Raw genomic sequence first — 26,968 nt, forward strand, 5'->3', positions numbered from 1 at the left:
GGATCACCAAGAGAGACTTCTGAACCTTGCTGCAAAGCCGCACGTCCTGCAAACAAAATGACACTGCATTTTATCTCAAAATGACAAGAGAAGGACGTAACCAGGAAAAATGATTGTGTGGTGTGAAGATTTTAAGAATATTGTGATAATATTTTGGGGAGAAGAGAATTACATTGTAAAGTCATGTTTCAAAAGTCAAAATTTGAGAAAATGTTATTGTTTAGAAATTAATTACCAAAATATCCCACTTCATGACTTTATAAAAGGTTGCTCCTTTCCCTTTTCACTAGGCCCTGGTACCCAACATTACTAGTGTTTTTTTGTGTTAAATTACTAATTTCAATCCAATGTTTCTGTTAATTTATCAGTCGTATTACACAAATATTGGAATATTGGTTTCAGTTGAGTAGTTTGTTTTTCACAATGTTATTATTGTTGTAGGGTTTCAGTCCTGTTGTGATGAGTTTCTGTTTTGAAGGAGTTTTGTGATTGTTGAGCAGATTACTTCCCAAATCGGTGATAGTGACAACACGTGTGTGTGCTCTGTCAAGTTGAAATAGGAATAACAGTAAAAGAGAAATTCTACATTAAAGGATAAGTTCACAATTTTTCAAGTCTGTGTAAAAACAACAGTCAAGTGCTCATATAAACACTGAAAGAGGTTTTCCTCGCTCTAGTCTTTCCTCCAGGTCATACTGGCTGTAAAAAGATCCCCTTCAAATGTCCCACATTTGTTGGAAGTTAGAAATTTACTAAAAGTGTATGAAAAAGGTAAACTGTCTCCTAGGACGTCCTCATTATACTATATTTATATGAGGAGAGTAAACTGCTACAGGACATTGTTCTTCTAGATGATGTTTGCCTACCTGACATCTTCAGGACAAATCGTTCAGTCTGAAAGAAAAAGGAAATGAAACCAGCAGATCAGAACTGATAATAAATCATCTCAATTAGAGTTAAAATAACTGTGGTGATGGAAATATACTGTACAGATCTATTGCAAATTAATTTTTATATCATTTGTATTATATAAGCAGCATAGTTGTGTACTGAGATGTGACAAAAACAGAGTAGTGATTCTTTAAAAGTTAGAGCTGAAAGCTGACAGATGAGCCTCAAAAAGTTCAATTACTGATCAATTCTTCATTATTTAGTACTTTAAGGCACGTATAAAGTTTTGTTTGCATCAAAAACACATGATAGAGTACTTACCTGAATGAAGTTGCTTGGTTTAAGCTGTTTGTGGATGTTATATGTGGAAAGTTCTCAGTATAACTACTGGAGTTCATCATCATCAGGCTGCATATATACCAGTGTCCCCCCCACCCAATGTATGCGTCAAATAAAAACTGAAAGTATGAAACTATGCTGTAACTACAAAAAACAAAGGGCACAGAAAGGGAAGGGGGGGGGGGGGGGGGGGAGGGGGGGGCACAAAGGGATTGTGTTGATGAGATCAAAACAAGACTAAAAAAGTCTGCAGCCATGCTAGCAGCTCTGTGAGTCTGTATTCTGGGGCACTGAGTTTAATGATAATGTCAATATGTTAACATGCTAATACAATGCTTATCACATTCACCATCTAAGTTAAGTGTTTTAGAATGCTAACATTTGCTAATTAAGTACAGCTGAAGCTGATGGGGATGTCATTTGATTTGCAGGTATTTGGTCATGTGGTTAAGGGATCAACAAAGTTATAACAATTCATTCTGTAAGGGGGATATGAATGTCTGAGCCAAATATCATGTCAATCCATCAACAGATCCTCCAAATTAAATGACAAAATATGTCATTTGAACATGTGACTCCAGAACGACACATGGGAGTGTTTTCTAATTTGGTGCCCTATCAGCAGTAATCAGCAGGACAACATCATTTGTTCTTTCCAAAACTGTTACACATCACTGTTAATATGGTGATGTTTTATGATGTGACAACACTACGGTTAAGATCTGGTTAGGTTTAGGGAAAGATGATGGTTTGGGTTAAAATAATCTGTTTGTTAAGGTTAGAGAAACATGTGGTGTGGGTCAAAGATCTCCTCCAGACATGTATACATGTATGTTTGTTTAAACACTTCAACATGACTTAAATGCAAGTAGAACAGGCACCAAAAGTCCCACAGGGATGCTTGGTACCTGTCTGGGATCAGGATTCCTGTTGGCCTTCCTGTTTTTATAACTTGCTCTGAAAGTTGTTTCCTGAAGTGGAAAGTTTGAGTCACACGTCTCCACCCTGTTGAACAGAAAGAAAAAGTTAAAACTGCTGATTACACTCTATTCTTCCTCTGAAATATACTAACTAGGTTGAGACTCTTTTATTTCATTACATTTTTTATTTTATACCATTGTCAGTTATATTTTATATTATTATCACCACATTCCTTTCAAAAGTGTTGAAAACTCATGAAACAATCTGCCCAAAATATCAACTTTAAAACAAAAGCAGGTCAAGGAGGAGGAGGGAGTTTGATGGTAACAACAACAATGAAACAAAAATAAAAAAAACAAGCAAAAAACTGAACAAAACACAAATTCATTTAATACAACTTTGCTATTGATAAAGTATTTTTTATGCAGTGCACATGTTTTTCTTGTGGCCTCTGTTTTTTCTCATAAAATATTAAAATGTATATATTTAAATACAAAATGTAAACTTGGTTTCAGTCATAAATCAGTATATTTTCCTTGTATTTCCCACTGAACCGCTTGACTCAGTATGCAGATGGGAGTACAAGAAGCCAAAATCTTATATCTTACAATCTTACAAATCCACTGTTTTTACATGTTGAAGCCAATGAGTCTATTTAAATTGGATTTCAGAGGAATGTTGATGAGGAATAATTCCATGTAAAAGAAGAAAGAAGAAGACAAAAGTAAATACTTTGGTCTAATACGTATCATAAGTTTTTAGCCACACCAGGTATCCACCACTTTGATCCAGACTGAGATATCTCCTCAATCTGCAGGATGAATTTACAGGAAATATTGTACAAACATTCATATTTGGCAGACGATGAATCCAAATGACCTTGGTGATCCCCTGACTTTCTCTGTTGTGCCAACAAAAGGTTGACATGGTTTTTTTAGTTTGGTATGCTTTTGTCATATCTCTCAACTAACATTAGATGAATTGTCATGAAAAACAACATTCTCATCAGTCTCAACTGACTTCAAATAACAAAATGTCACGTGCTTTTCATTCTTTTTCTTATCTACATAGAAAGATATTTTTCATTAAAACAAATACTCAACATTGCCCACACAACAAAGAAAAAAACTGTTGATCAGAAATAGCACATACATTACCTGTAACAACTAATCCAATGAGACTAAATATGAGGAAAAATGGACGAGCCCCCAATCCATGTTATGATCTGTCAGTTTTGCTTCATTGTCTGAGTTTTGTCCTCTTTTCTAGTTAATTGCAGTGAGGCCATACTGAGGGAGGCAGTTGTATATTTGTAATTAATAATCAGTTCTACACACAGACATAAGGGCTTGGTGGTGTGGTTCATATACGCTGTGATGTTGTTCTTTATAGTGTACATGTTGCAGTAGGAAATGTTCGGAGAGGTAAACATCACTTGAGTATGAGGTTTCAGTGGGTGGAACAGGAAGTTGTTGGCAGGAAATGGAACAATCATGGTGGACATGTTGGCCTCTGACAAGTAAAAGTACAGTCTTTATTTGTGCACTTTGCTCAATATGATAAAAGCTGGTATATGTGGTTCTAACATATTAATATGTTCACTCTCCATTATTTAAAAGCAGTAGACACAGAACATAGACACACATAAATACTGGAGAAAAGAAATATATCTCAGTGGAGGTTTAAAATGTCATGTTTTATTTATAATGCAGAAAACTTCAAACGCTACTAAAAAGGTGTCATTGTTGGAATAGAAGGAACAAGACAAAGTAAGAGAGAGCTGCATTTGGAATGAAGCCTCACTCTACCACAACTCAAATTGAAACCCAATCAGGAATTTGCACAAGTAACACATTACGTTAAATAATAATACCTCGCCTGGACGAGGGATGGAAGATGTCCCCTACTTCACTGTGAAGTCCATTCTCAGTATTTGTGCACTGGAGGCTTTAAGTTTTCACATCACACATTTATAAGTTTCAATTTAAGCAGAACTTTTCTTTTCTCCTACACTGTATGACAGTAATACACACATGTCTGTATGTTTGTTTAAACACTTCAACATGACTTAAATGCAAGTAGAACAGGCACCAAAAGTCCCACAGACATGGTCAGCGCCTGTCTGGAATCAGGATTCCTGTTGGCCTTCCTGTTTTTATAACTTGCTCTGAAAGTTGTTTCCTGAAGTGGTGAAAGTTTCGATTTGAGTCACACGTCTTCACCCTGTTGAACAGAAAGAAAAAGTTAAAACTGCTGATTACACTCTATTCTTCCTCTGAAATATACAAACTAGGTTGAGACACTTTTATTTCATTACATTTTTTATTTTATACCATTGTCAGTTATATTTTATATTATTATCACCACATTCCTTTCAAAAGTGTTGAAAACTCATGAAACAATCTGCCCAAAATATCAACTTTAAAACAAAGGCAGGTCAAGGAGGAGGAGGGAGTTTGATGGTAACAACAACAATGAAACAAAAATAAAAAAAACAAGCAAAAAACTGAACAAAACACAAATTCATTTAATACAACTTTGCTATTGATAAAGTATTTTTTATGCAGTGCACATGTTTTTCTTGTGGCCTCTGTTTTTTCTCATAAAATATTAAAATGTATATATTTAAATACAAAATGTAAACTTGGTTTCAGTCATAAATCAGTATATTTTCCTTGTATTAAAAAAACTATATTGTTTAAGACAGAAAATGTAACCTTTGGAGAAAAGAGAATTACATTGTAAAGTCATGTTTCAAAAGTGAAATTTTGAGAGAATGTTATTGTTTAGAAATTAATTACCAAAATATCCCACTTTATGACTTTATAAAAGGTTGCTCCTCTCCTTTTTCACTGGGTCCTGGTACCCAACATTACATGTGTTTTTTGTGTTAAATTACTAATTTCAATCCAATGTTTCTGTTAATTTATCAGTCGTATTACACAAATATTGGAATATTGGTTTCAGTTGAGTAGTTTTTTTTTCACAATGTTATTATTGTTGAAGGACTTCAGTCCTGCTATGATGAGTTTCTGTTTTTGAAGGAGTTTTGTGATGGTTGAGCAGATTACTTCCTAAATCGGTGATAGTGACAACACGTGTGTGTGCTGTGTGAAGTTGAAGTGGGAAGGATAAAACCGTTCTGTAGTAAATGACATTCTGTATAATTCGGTAGGTAATTGTGGCTGTCAGTCTGTTTTAAAAAACAGTCAGGTGAAGTTAGACATTTACTAAAAGCAACACAAGGCAATATAAAAAGGCATCTAAATACAGTTAAAAAAGTATTAGATTGGAAATAAATATAAGCTAAATTAGAATAAGACAGATAAAACAGGATAATAAAAGTTACAGTGCAGTATAAGATATGAATCAAAAGTCTCAAATTTGACTGACATTGTTTTGATGAAATGAAGCAACTCTGGCTCCTAGAAATTACATTTATATACTATAAATTTGTTTTCCTTTCATATGTTTAACATTTAACATAGGGAAACATTTGACTATCTTCACTGGCAATGTTTTTTCTTGTAAAAAAAAGTGCTATGTTTTTATACTCTGTGGAAGTCATAGGAAGGTGGTCGGGGTGGATGATGATCACACAAAGTAGGACTCTGACACTGGAGACCAAGATTTGCATTCTGAGATCCAAGTGTGATGGAAACTGCCTTCCCATGATCAACCGAATGTGCCAGTGAGTGTGCAAAGATAACATTATGTCAATAAGAGACAGTTCCCAGAGAGTTAGCAAGAAGGCTAATTTGTGGTGTAGCATTTTGGTTTTCTGTGTGAGATGATTTAAGGCTGCCAGGTCGTTTTTATTTTGAGAAAAAGGCGAAAGCTGCTGAGACAGTATTATTTCCAACATAAATCATACTTGTATTATCACCAAAGCGTCAAGGTCACTCATGAACTCAGCAATAATGACCAAATGATTGAATATGATTGAAAAAGACGAGGTGGAGTCTAAAAAATAAGCTACACAATATGAGGGGTTATGAAGTGTATATAATATCATGTTTTATGATTTTGCATTAGGTTTTTTATCCCAGGATAAAGGCCTCGTTTTGCCTTGTATTGCTCTTTATGCACAGTAAACCTTTTCACACTGAACTCTACCAGCTTCAAGTGTATTTTTTTTTTAGTCTTTCTCTTATAAGTTTTGAGTTTAATGCTAAGTTGTGGGCGACCTGAAGATTTATTGGCCCATTTGAAGATTTTTCCACCACACAAGTGTGGTTAAAGGTTTAGGCTACAGAGACACTTTGGTTTACATCAGTGAAAGATTGTGATTTTGGTGAAATGTTAATAAAGTAAACATATTGCTTCTCGTGACTGAGTTTTTTGGTAGTGCCGTGGCTCTGGTGATGTCAGTCCAGACTGAAATATCTCAACAACTATTGGAAACATTGATATGAAATTTTGTTCAGACTTTCGTTGTGTCTAGACGATGAATCCCACTGCTTTTGGTGCTCCCCTGTCATTTCCTCCAGTGCCAGCATGAATTTCACATGAAAGGTTTTGAGTGAAATGTCTCGTCAGCTATTGGATGGATTGCCATGGAATTTGGTGCACACAATCATGTGACCTACAGGATGAATTGTCACAACTTGGATGATCCCTTAAAGTGTAAGGCTGATGTTATTCTTAATTATTGTCAACAAATCCCATAAATAGACCAAAACCAACAATGCTGTGGTAGCAGTGAGTAGTAACAGTAGCAGGACGATGTGTCTGGGATTGACTCAAATAAACTACAGTGCCCATATTTGTGGTGATGAAGGAATACGCTGTGACTCACTGATGTGTTTTTAATAGTCTTTGGACAACAATGCAGTTCTAAGGCATAGCACTTAGTAGAATTGATTGATTATTGATTTGGTATTTTCATGGGATTTTTTGATTATAGGAAAAACGTAGAGTAGGATGAGCTTTATCCTTGAACATTTCCTCTAAGTACAGTCAGACAGAATCACTAGCAGGGATGTTGACTCTTTGTCTTGTTCAGTATTGAACCTATAGACCAGGATCTTTCCCTGATCTTAACCAAGTGCTGCAAGTGCGTAACCATAACCAAAAGTTCAATCATACTTTAGTTACTACAAGCGGATAGTGTAGGGAAAACAAATGTCAGTACATTGTCAGTGAATATTTTACAAATTTTGCAACCTGCCTGATACGTTTCCTTATAATGTTGATAAAAACATGACTCAAATTAACTGAAAACCTGTTAAAACATGACTTTAGATGTGTCTAAGATGTCATGTCAATATCACATCTTACATGTATCATTTATTTTTGCAAAATTTATCTGCATTTCACATCATTACATTTTTTAAGATTCAAATATTATGCTTTAATATAATTTGCAGCAGGGCCATTCAGCACCTTGTAGACAAATAGGAGGAATTTAAAGTCTATTCTAGCATTTAATGGAAGCCAATGCAAGGTTTTAAGAACAGGTGTGATGTGTGCACTTTTCTTAGTCCTGGTTAAAATACATACAGCAGCATTCTGCAGTCTCTTAACAGTTTTTTGGGGGCATCCAGAAAAGAGACCATTGCAATAGTTGAGTCTGCTTGTGACAAATACATGTACTAGCTTTTCATCGTCTGAATTAGACAGAAAGCCTCTGATTTTTGAGATATTTTTGAGGTGATAGAAAGCTGATCGTGTGGTATTATTGATATTACAGTGAAAGTTAAGATTATTATCTATGATAACACCAAGATTTCTGGCATGTTCTTTGCTCTCAAGTGAAAAGGAACTGAGTTGGGCTGCAATTTCCTTTCTCTTTGCTTTTGCACCTATAATAATAACTTTTTTATGCTGTTGTTTTACCATCATTTAATATAATTAAAATATTTTAATAACATAAGTTCAAAGTATATTTTTGCAAAATACATTTAAGTAAAAGATGAAATTAAAACATTTTCACTGCAAAAAAACAAAAACTAAATTAGAGGTTACAGTAGATTTTGTCCTGATTCCTGCTGGATGCATCTACAGCTGGAGAAGTGGAGTTTGCACATTTATCATTGGTGGAAAACTGGGTCAAGTATTTTATCATGGAGACAAAGACAGTACACATGAATCTGGATCCAAAAGGTGAAGGCCTGACGCAAGTCGCCCTCATGTTCCTGTTGTAAGACTGTCCCCCTATGTTCAAATCTGTGAAGCACAAACTACAATGATCATGTTTCTTTTTTTCCTTGTTTTTCCCCCTGCAGCATAGTAACACAGAACATCAGAAAACAATCAGATATTTAAACAAGAAGCAACAAAACAGTCGTGATCAACACTTCAAAGATTTGTGACAGTGCAGTAATTAGTCCGCACCCGATAAGAAGTAGAAGAAGAAAACATGGTGGATATTCATACTGGATTTGATTCTGATGGAGAAAAACCATTAAACTGCAGGAGAACTGCCTCTGTCTGTCTGATCAATCAGGAAGCTGAAGATGCCGTATGTAATTTATCCCTCCCCCTCTGTGGTTTGGACAGTGCATAGCTTTATATACACCCACAATATGATGATGACGACGATGAATTTGAGGAGTGGAAGTGTGTGAACTTGTTTGAACATCAATAGCATCATGATATTGCTGTAAGCCTCTTTGAAACTAACTGCACTGAAGTGCTAAAGAAATAAACATGATTTCAGTCAGAGTAAATGAAGATGGAACATAGCATAAATGAAAGATTTCATTTGAGCCTAAAAAAAAAACTTAACAGTATTATTATATAAATATCCCCTTTGAAATTATGCAGTTGCAGCCCAAAACCTCTAGCAAACCATAAAATGACATCTGAACATTACTTGTCCCAAAAATTATTCTAACAAAGTGAAGCAGAGCAAAGTTAGAGAAGTTTTAGTGGAGAAAAAATTCCGAATTAGCTATTTGTAATTACATAAAATATTATGTAATCCTAATGTAATCTGAGTAACGATCTCAGCTAACCTGAGAAATAATATCTCCGGAAACCATTGGTCGATTTGGATGCTTCAGGCCTCTAATCAAAGCTCACAAACTCTGCTATCGATTGCTTTTGACTAAATCTGGGTGACTTCAATCTGTCGTCTTTACTGTGAAAGTGGATACAGAAAGGCTGTAATTGACTCAAAATGACCCAGAGACATTGGACCAGCCATTACTAGTGGTTATATGTGGTCAGACACAACTTTTGATTACAAAAACAGCAAAGGTTAGATGCAATTTGTAGTTGTAAATGTAAAATTGGAAGTTTGTTTCTATTTTTCCTCTACATTTTTTTCAGTGAGTCATTGAGAGCACACTTATAATGTTCATATCCATATTTTATGTCATATTATTAGTTAGCACAACTATACTAGATACTAACTGCATCGTTTATAAACATTTTACATTTTTGATGTAAAAAATGATATTTGCCACCTTATGCTCTGCTTTACTTTAAAGATGCCTTGTGGAGTTTTCTTGTAAACATCCATATTTACTAACCGGTTACAGTATTGTACGTTTCTGTAACATCAGCCAACACAGCAGAGAAAAAGTTAAGCTGAGAGCACAACTTCATTTTAAAGCATATCTTTTTAATCTCACTCCAAAAGGCATAAACAGCATGACAATACCAAAAAATATTAACGTTTCCTCAGATTTACACAAATGGCATATGACTGAAAAATGCCACACATCTATAAATTTTCCTAGTGACTAAGAAATTGATAGTTAAAATTATTTTAACTGAACTAAAAGAACTCCAGAATTTTCAGTCTGATTATAATCAAGGAACTAGAGGTTAGGTCAGAAATACAAACTAATAAATGTCTTAATGTCTTTGCAGTTCTATCCAGTATAAGTCTACAGAGGTATTAGTGTATTGGAGCTACAATAGTACACTACATACAATTAGATTCAGCAGTGATCACTGTTATACTACCATCAAATAATGGTAGTATGTAAAACATGGATACAGTAGTATTATGACTTAAGTTGCTGGCCGTGTTTAGGTTCAAGTAGATGCTGCAGCTGAAGAGAAGATGCAGAGTTCAGATTGTATCTGCTGCAGCTGCTTATAAGTGTCGCTATGCACCAGACCACTCCCACAAGCTGCACTAGTGAAACTAAATCAAGTCAATGATTCACTCTGCATACAGTCATGATAATAGCTTAATATATGTCAAACTGATCAGTAAAAAGTAAAGGTCTTTCCAATGGCAATGTCTGTGTTTCCTACTGCCGGGTGACAAATTAAAGGAAAAACTGGTACAGGTCTGAATGTTTGACCTCCTACAGTGAGGAGATCTGGTGGCTCTGTTATGCTTTGGGGGGCATTTTGCTGGCATGGTTTGGGTCCACATGTCCCCTTAAAGGGAAGGGTCACTGCAAATCAATACAAAGTTATTCTGACTGATCATCTTTATCCTATGATAAAACATTTCTATCCTGATGGGAGTGGTCTCTTCCAGGATGAAAATGCCCCAACTCACAGGGCACGAGGGGTCACTGAATGCTTTGATGAGTATGAAAATGATGTGAATCATATGCTATGGCCTTCACAGTCACCAGATGTCAACCCAATTTAACAATCTCCACCATCAAAACACCAAATGAGGGACTATCTTTTTGAAGAATGGTGTTCATCCCTCCAGAAAAGTTCAGAGACTTGAGTGTTGAAGCTGTTCTGGTGGCACATGGTGGCCCAACACCTTACTAAGACACTTAATGTTGGTTTTGTCCTTTAATTTGTCATCCATCTGTATTTCATTTGGTTAATTTTAATCTTCTGAGCTTTCTTGTGCAAGTTCCCACTGCTGTTTTACTTTTAGTTTCTGTTTGAATACAGCCCTGAGGTAAAATGGTCTGCCTGTTCAGCACTGTCAGTTGACATCAGTTTGTGTAGAGCTTATTAAACATTAACGTTTGTCCTTTGTTACATGTATGTCTTCTGTAACCACTCAACCTCAAACCTTGCTCTCCCCTCGGCCACTTACAAGAAATGGCTGCACTTCTTCAAAACTGCAGACAATGACTATTTGAATAAATGAGTAAATAGAATAATATATATAAATGCACCAGAAATTGAAAACAATTCAATCGCTTGCTAAAACTCAACTTGTTGTGAAATGTTTATCATTTTTTTTCAATTTTCACTCTTCATGCCTGTTTATCGCTGCTTGCAGCTTTAATTTTCTTTCAAAATTCATAAAATTCCTATGAAACATGTCAACATCACAATTACTCCATAAACATTTAGGCTTTTTATAGTGTGCACTACACATGTGGTTTATATAGCACAAAGTTACTTTAACGCTCCACATACTTTGTTAGATAAAACACAAAATCAGGCATGTTTGTTTCATCTGACAGCTTTTAGTTTCACATTCAGTCACTGAAGTTAGAAATTTACTAAAAGTTTATGAAAAAGGTAAACTGTCTCCTAGGATGTTCTCAATATACAATTTTTATTTGAGGAAAATATTAACTACTGCAGGACATTATTCCTCTAGATGGTGTTTGCCTACCTGACATCTTCAGGCCAACTGGTGCAATCTGAAAGAAAAAGGAAATGAAACCAGCAGATTAGAACTGACAATAAACCGTCTCAAATAGAGTAAAAATAACTGAGGTAATGGAAATATACTGTATAGATCTATTGCAAATTCTTTTTTTAAAATATCATTTGTATTATATAAGCAGGATAATTGTATTAATGAAATAAAAAACCATCATCCACATCTGTGAGTCAGATTTGCAACATTAAAACAAAAGACAAAGACGATGCAAGATGCAAGTAATATTTCACTATTCTGTACTGATACTGAGATGTGACAAAAACAGAGTAGTAATTCTTTAAAGTTAGAGCTGAAGGCTGATTGTCGAGCCTCAAAAAGTGCAGTTACTGATAACCATTTAATACTGTAAGGCATGTATAAAGTTTTGTTTGCATGAAAAACGTCTTATATAGTGTGCCCCCACCCTGTGTGTGTGAGAGAGATTCAGTGTAAAATAAAAACTGAAAGTATGAAACTAGCTGTAACTATGTTGTTCAGAGTAATGGGTCCCTTTCCTCAGCTGTTAAGTCTAATTTAAGAAATCCTGGTGTTATATTTGATCAGGTGATGCAATTTGATCAGCATTTTAAATCATTGACCAGTAAATGCATATAATAGGAGGGTTCCAGGAGTTAAACTATCGTGATGGGCATCGGTCAGGATGCGTATGAAGGAGGCCATGAAAACTAGAATTCACTCTCAAGATATTTATTTAATAATGTGGATTGTAGAAGTGTATGGGGAAAAGCAAAGGGGGGAAAAAGACACACATGGGTCTATATCTGAAAGAGAAGAAATACAAGATTAAATGAACACAGAAAATTATTCACATATCTTTATAAAGGAAATATTGTTTCAACAAAACCAAGGATAAATTGTGGCGCAAAATAAACTTCTTACCAATTCTGCTGCCCTGTGTAGAAGTGAAAGAATGAATGACAGTGAGGGATGTTTTTAAATAGGACTAGAGTGCACAGGTGAAATGAATCAATACAATGAAGTGTGAACCAACCAACCAATTAGTGAGAAGGAAAAGGGACGGCAGGAAGTCAGGTGATGGAAAAGGAAGTGGAAAAAATAAGGCAAAATTATTGAATCTTTACAACAAAATGTGTTTTCCAACTAAGAAATATTGCTAAACTCAGGTCTGCTGTGTCACAACCAGAGCTTGAGATGATTATTCACGTCATTCTGGTATGGACTATTGTAATTCCCTTTTCACCTGTCACAGCAAGTCATCTCTGAACTGTCTACAAATGGTCCAGAATGATCCTGCAAGGCTGTTAACCAGGTCCAGCATGACAACTCACACCACACTCATTTCAAGTTCTTAACATTGTCTGTTCTTTCCAGAACCGTTACACATCACTGTTAATATAGTGATGTTTTATGATGTGACAACACTATGGTCAAGGTCTGGTAAGGTTTAGGGAAAGATGATGGGTTGGTTAAAATAATCAGTTTGTTAAACATTGAAAACTGGTTCTAGGGACGTGGAACATCATCTCCCTGGTAGGGAAGGAGGGACCAACTAGATTTAGTTGGGCTCACCTCTATGCACAGCACCAGCTCTGGAACCAAACTCCTGCTGCTGGGCAGGGGTGGGGATACTCACGAGTCCCCAGCTGAGCACCACAGTGTTGGCGTTCTGACCGCGGAATGAGAGGGTCACCTCCTTGCGGCTACTGGATGGGGTGTGGTCTGGTGAGTCCACAGTTCTGCTGGGGAACTTCAATGCTCACATGGGCAATAATGCCTGAGCCCAGAACCTTTGCCTCTACTTGAGTCGGGCTAATTTCATAGCCGGTGTCTGCTGCCAGAGCGACTTTAGCCTGTGCCGGACCTTTAGAGGCTGAAGCTCTGACCAGCTCTGCTTTGGCAAACACTCTGGCACTGTCAGACGACGCAGAGGCTGAGAATCCTACATTGGACCCTTTCACCTCAGCTTTAACATCAGCAACCTCATTGTGAGCATAAGGCTGAAGGCTGACTGTTGAGCCTCAAAAAGTTCAATTACTGATATATTCTGCTGGAGAACTTTTACTGAGGTGGCATATATATGAAACTGTCCCCCAGCCAGTGCGTGTGTGTGTGTGTGAGTGCAAAGTAAAAACTGAAAGTATGAAACCAACTGTAAGAACAAAGACCAGAGAAAGGGGGATTTCCTCACCACATAGTTTAACGTTCAAAGATGCAGATTTTCTACTGTTATACTGACTTTATTATAAACTAGAGACTTAGTTTGTCAGGAATTTGCACAAGTAACACATTACGTTAAATAATAAAAAAGATGGTTCTGGTGAGATTAAAACAAGACTAAAAGAGTCTACAGCCATGCTGCTCACGCACTCTGTGAGTCTGTACTCAGGGACATTGAGCTAAATGATAATGTCAGCATGTTAACATGCTAATCTTTAGCAAATATAATGCTTACCAAGTTCACCATCTAAGTTTAGTGTTTTAGAATGCTAACATTTGCTAATTTAGTACAGCTGAGGCTGATGGGGATGCCATTTGTTTTGCAGGTATTTAGCCATACGGTTAAGGGATCAACAAAGTTACAATTCATTCTATGGGGAGCATCAATGTCTGAATGTCTAATTCCCAAAGAAATATGGTACCTGTTTCTGAAATTAGAATTCCTGTTGGCCTCCCTGTTTATTATAACCTGTTCTGAAAGTTGTTTACTGACATGGTGAAAGTTTCATTTTTGTTATGATTTCTGTTCAACAGGGTGGAGAAAGTCAGGTGTGAATGTGTGTGAGTGCAAACTAAAAACTGAAAGGATGAAACCAACTGTAAGAACAAAGACCAAAGTGGCACAGAAAAAGGGGGATTTCCTCACCACATTGTTTAACGTTCAAAGACAGATTTTCTACTGTTATTTTACTTTTTTATAAACTACAGAGTTAGTTTGTTAGGAATTTGCACAAGTAACACATTACATTAAATAATAATAAAAAAGATTGTTCTAGTGAGATTAAAACAAGACTAAAAGAGTCTACAGCCATGCTAGCAGCTCTGTGAGAATGTATAGCACATATCAACAACAAGGCAATTCAAAGTGCTTTACATGAAACATAGAAGGCATCAAGACAGAATGTAAAAGCAACACAAAGCAATATAAAAAGGCATTTAAATACAATTAAAAAAGTATTAATTTGGAAATAAACATAAGCTAAATTAGAATAATACAGTTAAAACAGGAGAATAAAAGTTACAGTGCAGTATAAGATATGAATCAAAAGTCTCAAACTCAGCAATAATGACCAAATGGTTGAATATGATTAAAAAAACGAGGTGGAGTCTAAAAAATAAGCTACACAATATGAGGGGTTATGAAGGGTATATAATAAAAATGTTTTATGATTTTGCATTAGGTTTTTTATCCCAGGATAAAGGCCTCATTTTGCTTTGTATTGCTCTTTATGCACAATAAACCTTTTCACACTGAACTCTACCAGCTTCAAGTGTATTTTTTTTTTAGTCTTTCTCTTATAAGTTTTGAGTTTAATGCTAAGTTGTGGGCGACCTGAAGATTTATTGGCCCATTTGAAGATTTTTCCACCACACAAGTGTGGTTAAAGGTTTAGGCTACAGAGACACTTTGGTTTACATCAGTGAAAGATTGTGGCTTTGGTGAAATGTTAATAAAGTAAACATATTGCGTCTCGTGACTGAATTTTTTGGTAGTGCCGTGGCTCTGGTGATGTCAGACCAGACTGAAATATCTCAACAACTATTGGAAACATTGATATGAAATTTTGTTCAGACTTTCGTTGTGTCTAGACGATGAATCCCACTGATTTTGGTGCTACCCTGTCATTTCCTCTTGTGCCAGCATGAATTTCACATGAAAGGTTTTGAGTGAAATATCTCGTGGAATTTGGTGCACACAATTATGTGACCTACAGGATGAATTGTCACAACTTGGATGATCCCTTAAAGTGTAAGGCTGATGTTATTCTTAATTATTTTCAACAAATCCCATAAATAGACCAAAACCAACAATGCTGTGGTAGCAGTGAGTAATAACAGTAGCAGGACGATGTGTCTGGGATTGACTCAAATAAACTACAGTGCCCATATTTGTGGTGATGAAGGAACACGCTGTGACTCACTGATGTGTTTTTAATAGTCTTTGGACAACAATGCAGTTCTCTGGTATAGAGATCATGGAGCCATAGGCATAGCACTTAGTAGAATTGATTGATTATTGATTTGGTCTTTTCATGGGATTTTTTGATTATAGGAAAAACGTAGAGTAGGATGAGCTTTATCCTTGAACTTTTCCTCTAAGTACAGTCAGACAGAATCACTAGCAGGGATGTTGACTCTTTGTCTTGTTCAGTATTGAACCTATAGACCAGGATCTTTCTCTAATCTTAACCAAGTGCTGCAAGTGTGTAACCATAACCAAAAGTTCAATCATACTTTAGTTACTACAAGCGGATAGTGTAGGGAAAACAAATGTCAGTACATTGTCAGTGAATATTTTACAAATTTTGCAACCTGCCTGATACGTTTCCTTATAATGTTGATAAAAACATGACTCAAATGAACTGAAAACCTGTTAAAACATGACTTTAGATGTTCTAAGATGTCATGTTAATATCACATCTTACATGTATCATTTATTTTTGCATAATTTATCTGCATTTTACATCATTACGTTTTTTAAGATTCAAATATTATGCTTTAATATAATTTGCAGCAGGGCCATTCAACACCTTGTAGACAAATAGGAGGATTTTAAAGTCTATTCTAGTACTTACTGGGAGCCAATGCAAGGATATAAGAAGAGGTGTGATATGTGCACTTTTCTTAGTCCTGGTTTAAATACCTACAGCAGCATTCTGCAGTCTCTTAACAGTTTTTTGGGGGCATCCAGAAAAGAGACCATTGCAATAGTTGAGTCTGCTTGTGACAAATACATGTACTAGCTTTTCATCGTCTGAATTAGACAGAAAGCCTCTGATTTTTGAGATATTTTTGAGGTGATAGAAAGCTGATCGTGTGGTATTATTGATATTACAGTGAAAGTTAAGATTATTATCTTTGATAACATCAAGATTTCTGGCATGTTCTTTGCTTTCAAGTGAAAAGGAACTGAGTTGGGCTGCAATTTCCTTTCTCTTTGCTTTTGCACCTATAATAATAGCTTTTTTATCCTGTTGTTTTACCATAATTTAATATAATTAAAATATTTTAATAACATAAGTTCAAAGTAAATTTTTTCAAAATACATTTAAGTAAAAGATGAAATTTAAAGATTTTCACTGCAAAAAAATAAAAAATTAGAGGTTACAGTAGATTTTGTCCTGATTCCTGCTGGATGCATCTACAGCTGGAGAAGTGGAGTTTGCATATTTATCATTGGTGGAAAACTGGGTCAAGTATTTTATCATGGTGACAAAGACAGCACTCATGAATCTGGATCCAAAAGGTGAAGGTCTGAAGTAAGTCACCCTCATGTTTCTGTTGTAAGACTGCCCCCCTATGTTCAAATCTGTGAAGCACAAACTACAATGATCATGTTTCTTTTTTTCCTTGTTTTTCCCCCTGCAGCATAGTGACACAGAACATCAGAAAACAATCAGATATTTAAACAGGAAGCAACAGAACAGTCAGGATCAACACTTCAAAGATTTGTGACAGTGCAGTAATTAGTCCGCACCTGATAAGAAGCAGAAGAAGAAAGCATGGTGGATATTCATACTGGATTTGATTCTGATGGAGCAAAACCATTAAACTGCAGGAGAACTGCCTCTGTCTGTCTGATCAATCAGGAAGCTGAAGATGCCCAATTTAATGTATCCCTCCCCCTCTGTGGTTTGGACAGTGCATAGCTTTATATACACCCACAATATGATGATGATGATGATGATGATGATGAATTTGAGGGGTAGAAGTGTGTGAACTTGTTTGAACATCAATAGCATCATGATATTGCTGTAAGCCTCTTTGAAACTAACTGCACTGAAGTGCTAAAGAAATAAACATGATTTCAGTCACTTCCTTTTAACCAGAACAGTCTTTTTACACTGAGGAAAACACAACATTTTACACAAAAGTGATGTCTTTTATTGGCCTGATGCATTTTCCTCAGTTGTAAACTGAAACTGGCCGAGGTTGCTGACATTCACTGAACTTTCAAATTGCTTTTCAATTTAAAATGACTGAAGATTTAGGATCTTAAAGCATTTTGTAGGGTTTTAAGGATTTTTAAACACACTGACAACGGCTATTACACCCACTGTATGAATAGTAACAATCAATTTCCAAGTTCATCTATGAACAAAATATATTTTTATTTGAAAACAAATATAATCCAGTAAACAGTAAACACCTCCCTCTTCAGGATGAACGTCTCCAAATCTCCCCCTCTCTTTGACAAACATACTTTCTCAGTTCCCACAGGTTAAAGGAGGAGAGGCCGGATGATTCATTTCGATTAAATGTGCTGCAATTTTTTTGCATCTCATGGTACTTTTATGTTCCACTATTCTTTGTTTGAGATCTCTTAATGTTTTTCCTGCATATCTCTTTCCATAAAGACATGTTAACACATAAATGACAACCTTTTTTTAGCATGAAATTTTAGTTTTAGTATCTAAGGCTCAGAGAAGGAACTGGTCACAAAATGTAATTCTCTAGGATTTACTCTGAGCCAGCAGGCCAAAAATCTTGTTATCTGTCTTAAAGCCATATGAACTCTGAAAGAGGTTTTCCTTGCTGTAATCATTCCTGTTCATACTGACTATTAAAAGATTCCCTTCAAATATGCTTTCAATGTAGAGAGTGCGAAGAAGTCAACTCAACAAAATGGTCTTGACAACCATAAGTGTTGCTATAACAAACAAGTTTAGCTGCTGTCTTATCAGCAAATTTAACTCCTGGAGCAGATTTTCACAAAAAGAAAAAAAGAGCTTATGTGCTCCGTGAGTCACAATCTTTATTTATAGGGAATTTTTTAAAACAAATGTTACAAAGTGCCTCACAGGGCATTCAAAGTTATGTGTTGTTTTATAATAATAATAAAAAAAGTATTTATATAGCATATGTCAGGTTACAAAGTGTGTTACAAAGATATAAAATGCCAGATTAACATACTATAAAGTAGTTAAACAAGACTTTCAAAATGTGTTTGCAACACAGAATAAAAATATAAAACAAAAAATAATTCAAGAAAAGGCAGTTCTTAAATAATGTGTTTTGTTTATAATAACAATGAACTTTATTCATATTCATTTTCTTAACAAAGTTGCAACATGCTTTCATGTTTTGTACAAGCAGTTTTGTCAGTGGTGAAAGTATTTTAGATAAATTAAAGATATTTTACTTAAATAAAAGTAGCAATACCACCGTGTAGAAGTACTTTGTCAAAACATTCTTCTAGTGTCAAACTCCGGAAATACATCATTCTGCACAGTGAAGCTCAAACATGCAAGTGTAGGAAGAAGAAGAAAAACATTTTTGAGTGGAGGGGGCCTTTAAAGTTACTAAGTCCTTAAAATTAGGTGACCTTTGTTGTCATGGCTACAATAATAACCATGGGGTTAAGGTTAGGGGAAGATTGTAGTCACGTTGTTTTAAATACTGTCCCAACTTGTGGTTAGAAACGGGAAACGAAAGCGTTCCACTGTTGGGTTAATACCTCTCACCATCCCTCTTCCTCCCAATGAGAGAAATTTGTTGATATATGTTGACATCATTTGAACTTCATCACTGCTCCGGGTCAAAACTACTTCGGCCACTAGATGGCATTTTTTGCTCAAAAATGTTGTTTTTGGGCAACTGACATTATGACCTATTGTGTTGTTTTTCTTAGGAGGACCGACTCTAATCCAACCAACAGCTTTTCTACTTGATTTGCACAATTATATATTCTATATTACAGTATATTACTGTTATTGTACAGTGTAAATTCAATACAAAATAGAGTTACAGCAATAACCTTTGTCTCTGTTCTCAGTTTTGTTTTTATTTTACTCTATATTATATTTTTATATGGTATTTAAACCTGCAGTGTGGAGCTTTTGTCTCCTCCTTCTTGCAGTGAGAGTAAATACTTAAATACTCATGTTAGTGCAAGGCTAAACTGGGAGTGAGCCAACTCAGCCAGTGGAAGTCTCTGGTGCACATGCTCTATGAGCCCAGTATTTGTATTTGTATCTATATTTGTTGAGGCAGCAAAATTATTTATTTTTGTATTTTTATTCAAATAAAAGAGGAAATAGGTGTAAAAATCCTGTTTTTGATTTTATCACACTTTTAATTTAAGTGTTACAATAAGTGTTTATGAATAAACTACCTTACGAAGGAGGTCCCCACATCGGGTCTCCAACTGGAGTCTCCCAGATCATAGATGACTGCGCTGACTACTGAACTAAAACAGAGTGTATCACAGACGCGCAGACAGACCTTTACTTATTTATACACCCATAACACAGAGACAGCACAGTGTGTAACATGTAGAGAAGAACTTCAAAGGCGATTCTTGCTTTGTACGTATCATTTATTGCCTATTTTCTACAACCTAACTTTGTGGAAAGAACAACAGGTTATGGAGAGTCCCTTGGGAGCACTTAGCGTGTGTCAGTAGCTCAGCTTTATCTCTGGAGAGCACCGGGAGTGATGTCCAAATAATGAAATGTGGTCATCTAGCAGGTGGATGTGACTCCCCTCGTTGAGACCTGCTGATAGACGTAACAGCAGAGCAGAGGAGAGAGTCTGAGATAGCGATTTAACCGACTTGCGTGCTGGTAATTAACTTTTTTTTCCTCACTCGAAAACAAGTAAATATTTGTACGAAATAAATGTTCATAAAAAACCCACTATATGTGCTTTGCCGAATAACGTATTAGTATTCAGGCACACCCTATTCACCACAGTTCTAAATCACTGCTTATGATGTATTAGACAAACGACATGTAATCATAGAATGCATTTGAATTTAATAAATGAATTTAAATTTAACGTGTTCATGATCATTTTCTGATTATTACTCCTTAAATTGTGTTTCAGCTAATCCAAGAAAAATAGCCAGTGCCCCATAATAAACCAGAACTATGTGGAAAAATAAGAATAAATAAACAAACACCTAAAAAGTAAATAATAATCCATTTCCATAGCTGTAGCCTATCTATCCTGGTGAACTCGTCACTGCTACAATAAACGGCAGGCTGTTTGTGTAAACAGAAAGGTGCAGAATTCTGGGAGAAGAGCAGGATGGATGTAGGCCGCACTATTCAACGATAGCGCATCTTTTCAAAGTCTTTGGTTGATTTTTACCTTCACCAGAGGAAAAGAATGTGTGCTTTTGTTGATTACAAAAAAGCATTTGATCTCGTAGACCAATCCTCTTCTGGTATTTTACTTTATGTCTGTTTCTTTTGTTTTTTCATGTGTAACTATATTCATATTCCTCCTTGATGGGTCATCGTGGAATGAAGTCCAAAGTCTAAAAAATAAAAAAAGAAAGAAAAAAGTCTTCTGTCTCTACACGGTACTACTCAGACTGGACGTCCACACTACATGTTGTTGACAGAGGTCATGTTCCAAGGCTTTGATTTTAGTTGTGTTGTGACAACATTAACGTCTACATCTACTGTATTTATTTATTTTTTCTTATTTCTGGAACAACCAAGAAGTTCCAGTTTCACTTTGGCCCCATTAATGGATATAATTTTTCTTTTGTACCTCACAGTTCAGGAGTGATGAGCAAAACTATAAAGTAATTTATACATGGCTACATGGTGACCATAAATACGTCACTTCTTCCTTGGCTTGGGTCCTAGAACTAACATCTTTTGATAGTTTTAAATGCATGGCAATAGTTAAAAAAACATAAATGACGTGCATATGCATGTGTGTGTGTGTGTGTGTAAAGAAATACTTTTTCATATAAAGCAGTGTATCAATCTCAGGATGAAGAGTAGGGACACTGAACAGGAGTGAAGGAAACATTTTTTTAATACCAAGCCATGGTCCCATGAAATGCATGTGCATATCCATGTTTGGAACAAACATTTCGCCACTTTTATACTCCCTACAGGGAGTTTGTGAGGAGAAGAAAGCTGCACTTTTAAAAAGATTTTAGATTAAATCAGTTTATTATTTCCTGCTCTTCAGCCATTAAAAATGAATTGGACTGTTTCAGGGTATCCAAATCTAGTTCAATATAAGTTCCTGAAAAAGCATTGACTGTGACCTTTGAACTCTTGATTGACCAGTGAAACATGTCAGGATTTCCATCTTTTTATTGGGTTTAGTCTTAATATGACACTTTTATTTTTAGTTCAGTTGGTACAGAATCACATCTTTGTTCTTGAGTGGCATAAATCATAAACATACATTCATGAAATAAATGCTTTGATGACAAACAAAATTAAAACTAAATCAAAGACAAGTTATAATACAAACCAGTAAACCAGAGTGACCACAGAGAAGAAATGAGTAGATTCTGATGGAAATATTAATTCTACACCCAGTAAGTGGCGCCACATCAAAAGTAATCATCCATCAGAGGAGTGTGAGAATGTTTTCTATTCATGGATATCTCTGCAGAACACAAAACAACAAGTACGGTGGTTAAATGAGAATATAAATGTAAAGACACACTTAAATGACAGCATTTAATACTGTCAAATGATAACCTACACTAAATATCTCTTAAGGCCATTTTCAAAAATATATGTGAAGAGAGAAAGAAGACGTACAACCATGATATGATGAGTGACTAAGCCTTACTAATCTACAGTAGAGCTCTACCTCAACAAATACAATGAGCTTAATCATTCATATAGATAAATGAGTGTGTAGGGGCTTCAGGAGTTTTTCTTTAGATTAACTGCCTGAATATGGGACCACAAAATGGGAACCAGCTCTTAACAAACTTTAAAAACATTTTACCCAGATTATACAGTGGATTAGACCTCTCAGCTTCCCGTCTGGCCTCAACTTCATGCTTTGCTGCAACCTTTCTCTTTCCTCTTTGTTTTCTCTTTCAAGCTTTTCCTATAATTCCTTTATCTTCTTCAACTCCCTTTCTTTCTCTTCTTTTTCTCTCTTTTTCTCTGCCTCCATCTCCTCCCTATCCCTCTTCCTCTCCTCCTCAAGCTTCTCCTTCTCCCTCTTCCTCTCCTCCTCTCTCTGTTTACTCTCCCTCTGCTTCTGCTCTTCCATCTCCTCCTTAACCCTCTTCATCTCCTCCTTCTCCCTCTTCCTCTCCTCCTTCTCCCTCTTCCTCTCCTCCCTCTCCCTTTTCCTCTCTGCCTCAGTCGCCTCCTTCTCCCTCTTCCTCTCCTCCTCAAGCTCCTCCTTCTCCCTCTTCCTCTGCTCTTCCATCTCCTCCTTCTCTCTCTTCTTCTCCTCCTCAAGCTCCTCCTTCTCCCTATTCCTCTGCTCTTCCATCTCCTCCTTCTCCCTCTTCCTGTCTTCCTCAATCTCCTCCTTCTCCCTCTTCCTCTGCTCTTCCATCTCCTCCTTCTCCCTCTTCCTCTCCTCCTCTCTCTGTTTACTCTCCCTCTTCCTCTGCTCTTCCATCTCCTCCTTCTCTCTCTTCCTCTCTTCCTCTCTCTGTTTACTCTCCCTCTTCCTCTGCTCTTCCATCTCCTCCTTCTCTCTCTTCCTCTCCTCCTCTCTCTGTTTACTCTCCCTCTTCCTCTGCTCTTCCATCTCCTCCCTCTCTCTCTTCCTCTCCTCCTCTCTCTGTTTACTCTCCCTCTTCCTCTGCTCTTCAATCTCCTCCCTCTCTCTCTTCCTCTCCTCCTCTCTCTGTTTCCTCTCCCTCTCTCTCTCAGCCTCAAGTAAGGCAAGCAATTTCTTCATCTCTTTTTCAAAATTTTCCTGTTGTTTTTTCTCCAGTTCCTCTTGTTCTCTGCATATTTGTTCTTCTTTCTCTTTGAGGATGCGTTGTTTCTCTGCCCTGATTGCCCTCTCGGCCTCTTGGAACATCTCGTTGGTGTAGTGGCTTCCTCCGTTCTTCTGGACTATATTTCTGATCTTCTGGAGCAGCTCGGTGACCTGAGCATCATCCTTCACCTTGTTATTGAAGACATGGTACTGGCCGTTACATCTGGCTACAAGTTCCTGCAGGTCTGGACTTTCATCCAAGAACTTTTCAATAGTGGTATCTTCAAGGTCATCACCACGAGTGAAGAGCACCATGCTGTATTTGTCTGCAGCTTGGCCAAAGATTTCTTGAATCCTCTGCACTGTATTCATTTCTTCCTCTGTGAATCTTCCTATCCCGATGACCACCAGGAAGACATGGGGTCCAGGAGCAGCATAAGAGATGCACTGGCTTATGTCTTTAGTTGTTTTATCCTTGCCGTATCTGGTGTCGCACAGGCCGGGGGTGTCGATAACAGCAACCTGTTGTCCGTGCACCACAGCAGTGACCTTAGAACAGCGTTCAGTCAAAGACTGAGCACTGCATTTTGATTCAAAGCACTTTTTTCCCAGGATGGTGTTTCCAGTGGCACTCTTTCCAATTCCAGTCTTTCCCACCATCACTATCCTCATCACCTCATGATTGTGTACTGTATGGAAGAATAAATAACATTACATGAGAATGGTATTCTAGGTATTCCAAAGCTTTCGTAAACTGCATCAACATCAGGTTTTTTTTACAGCTTTCAGCCCGTGAATAAGAATGTATTATCTCACACATTGTTGGCAAAATATTCCTGCAAGTCTCTGTTTCTCATTTCAAAAGTAATGGGTACTTTTCCCAGGAGCAGTAACTGAATGCATATTGTTGTGCACGATACCTTACACTCTTAAAAAGGAAGTGCACAAATTCATAATGATCTATCTTAGGTGCAGTGGGTGAAGTTAGTTCATATAAATACTTTATAATTCCATTTTTATACACTATGAATCTTAAGTTATTTGTCACTTTGCAGGTACATTTTGTGTTTTTTTAAAATCATGGTTTTCAATTTTGTGTAATTTTGGAGAGGTGTAATGTATCTACACAAAGAATATAGTGTAGTAGTGAGTTATTGTAGTATTTCCTAGGTTTGATTGTGTAAAACATAAAGCTAAGTTACACATACTGTCAGTCTCTAATAAAACTCAAAATTAGTTTCCTCATCAAATTTTGTCATGTATTAGATATGATTCTACTATGAAATGGCACCCAGGCAGAAAACTGATGTTACAAAATATGTTTTTAACCTCTTAAGCCCTAGGCCTCTGGCTCAAACCCCTGCTTGTAAATGGCATACTCATAATGAATACAGTATATCCCTACAACTACAAGGTTTATATGAACACTTTCTATATCATAATAAAGGTAACACTTATGAGATTTCTGCAGAGGTGTAATCATCAGTATAGATGTTACTGGGTCAGAGTAAATGAAGATGGAACATAGCATAAATGAAAGATTTCATTTGAGCCTTAAAAAAACTTAACAGTATTATTATATAAATATCCCATTTGAAATTATGCAGTTGCAGCCCAAAACCTCTAGCAAACCATAAAATGACATCTGAACATTACCTGTCCCAAAAATTATTCTAACAAAGTGAAGCAGAGCAAAGTTAGAGAAGTTTTAGTGGAGAAAGAATTCTGAATTAGCTATTTGTAATTACATAAAATGTTATGTAATCCTAATGTAATCTGAGTAACGATCTCAGCTAACCTGAGAAATAATATCTCCGGAAACCATTGGTCGATTTGGATGCTTCAGGCCTCTAATCAAAGCTCACAAACTCTGCTATCGATTGCTTTTGACTAAATCTGGGTCAGTACTACGATTTGCATGGAAGGCTTAGACCATGGCTGACTTCAATCTGTCCTCTTTAACGTGAAAGTGGATACAGAAAGGCTGTAATTGACTCAAAATGACCCAGAGACATTGGACCAGCCATTACTAGTGGTTATATGTGGTCAGATGCAACTTTTGATTACAAAAACAGCAAAGGTCAGATGCAATTTGTAGTTGTAAATGTAAAAACGGAAGTTTGTTTCTATTTTTCTTCTACATTTTTTTCAGTGAGTCATTGAGAGCACACTTATAATGTTCATATCCATATTTTATGTCATATTATTAGTTAGCACAACTATAATAGATACTAACTGCAACGTTTATAAACGTTTTACATGATCAGTAAAAAAATGGCATTTGCCACCTTATGCTCTGCTTTACTTTAAAGATGCCCTGTGGAGTTTTCTTGTAAACATCCATATTTACTAACCGGTTACAGTATTGTAAGTTTCTGTTACATCAGCCAGTACAGCAGAGAAAAAGTTAAGCTGAGAGCACAACTTCATTTTAAAGCACATCTTTTTAACCTCACTCCAAAAGGCATAAACAGCATGACAATACCAAAAAATATTAACTGTTTCCTCAGATTCCATAGAGCTCAAATGGCAGTCATATGACTGAAAAATGCCACACATCTATAAATTTTCCTAGTGACTAAGAAATTGATAGTTAGAATTATTTTAACTGCACTAACTAAAAGTACTCCAGAATTTTCAGTCTGATTATAATCAAGGAACTAGAGGTTAGGTCAGAAATACAAAATAATAAATGTCCTAATGTCTTTGCAGTTCTATCCAGTATAAGTCTACAGAGGTATTAGTGTATTGGAGCTACAATAGTACACTACATAAAATTAGATTCAGCAGTGATCACTGTTATACCACCATCAAATAATGGTAGTATGTAAAACATGGATACAGTAGTATTATGACTTACTTAAGTTGCTGGTCATGTTTAGGTTCAAGTAGATGCTGCAGCTGAAGAGAAGATGCAGAGTTCAGATTGTATCTGCTGCAGCTGCTTATAAGTGTCGCTATGCACCAGACCACTCCCACAAGCTGCACTAGTGAAAGTAAATCAAGTCAATGATTCACTCTGCATACAGTCATGATAATAGCTTAATATGTGTCAAACTGATCAGTAAAAAGTAAAGGTCTTTCCAATGGCAATGTCTGTGTTTCCTACTGCCGGGTGACAAATTAAAGGAAAAACCGGTACAGGTCTGAATGCTTGACCCCTACAGTGAGGGGATCAGGTGGCTCTGTTATGCTTTGAGGGGCATTTTGCTGGCATGGTTTGGGTCCACATGTCCCCTTAAAGGGAAGGGTCACTGCAAATCAATACAAAGTTATTCTGACTGATCATCTTTATCCTATGATAAAACATTTCTATCCTGATGGGAGTGGTCTCTTCCAGAATGAAAATGCCCCAACTCACAGGGCACGAGGGGTCACTGAATGCTTTGATGAGTATGAAAATGATGTGAATCATATGCTATGGCCTTC

General features: G+C 36.3%; 1 protein-coding gene across 1 annotated transcript; it reads right to left on the bottom strand.

Annotated features, from left to right (window-relative positions):
- Nucleotides 1-13,365: 13,365 nt before the first annotated feature.
- On the bottom strand, nt 13,366-26,440 carry LOC122982306 (GTPase IMAP family member 9-like). The gene is made up of 3 exons (XM_044351492.1): nt 26,400-26,440; nt 23,132-24,228; nt 13,366-13,644 (listed from the first exon to the last, which is right to left on the bottom strand). Exons 1-3 carry the CDS (start codon nt 26,413-26,415, stop codon nt 13,366-13,368), a joined length of 1,392 nt encoding a protein of 463 aa, XP_044207427.1. The 5' UTR covers nt 26,416-26,440.
- Between the last annotated feature and the right edge of the window lie 528 nt (nt 26,441-26,968).

The sequence above is a fragment of the Thunnus albacares genome, chromosome 5 (genome assembly GCF_914725855.1).
Source record: "Thunnus albacares chromosome 5, fThuAlb1.1, whole genome shotgun sequence".
NCBI lineage: Eukaryota > Metazoa > Chordata > Actinopteri > Scombriformes > Scombridae > Thunnus > Thunnus albacares.

Excerpts from the sequence above, each read along its gene's own strand:
- LOC122982306 (XM_044351492.1), bottom strand. Across the intron at positions 13,645-23,131 it reads GGAAGAGGGAGAAGGAGGAG|GTTGCTGATGTTAAAGCTGA; the intron begins ATTGAGGAAGAC and ends GCTCACAATGAG.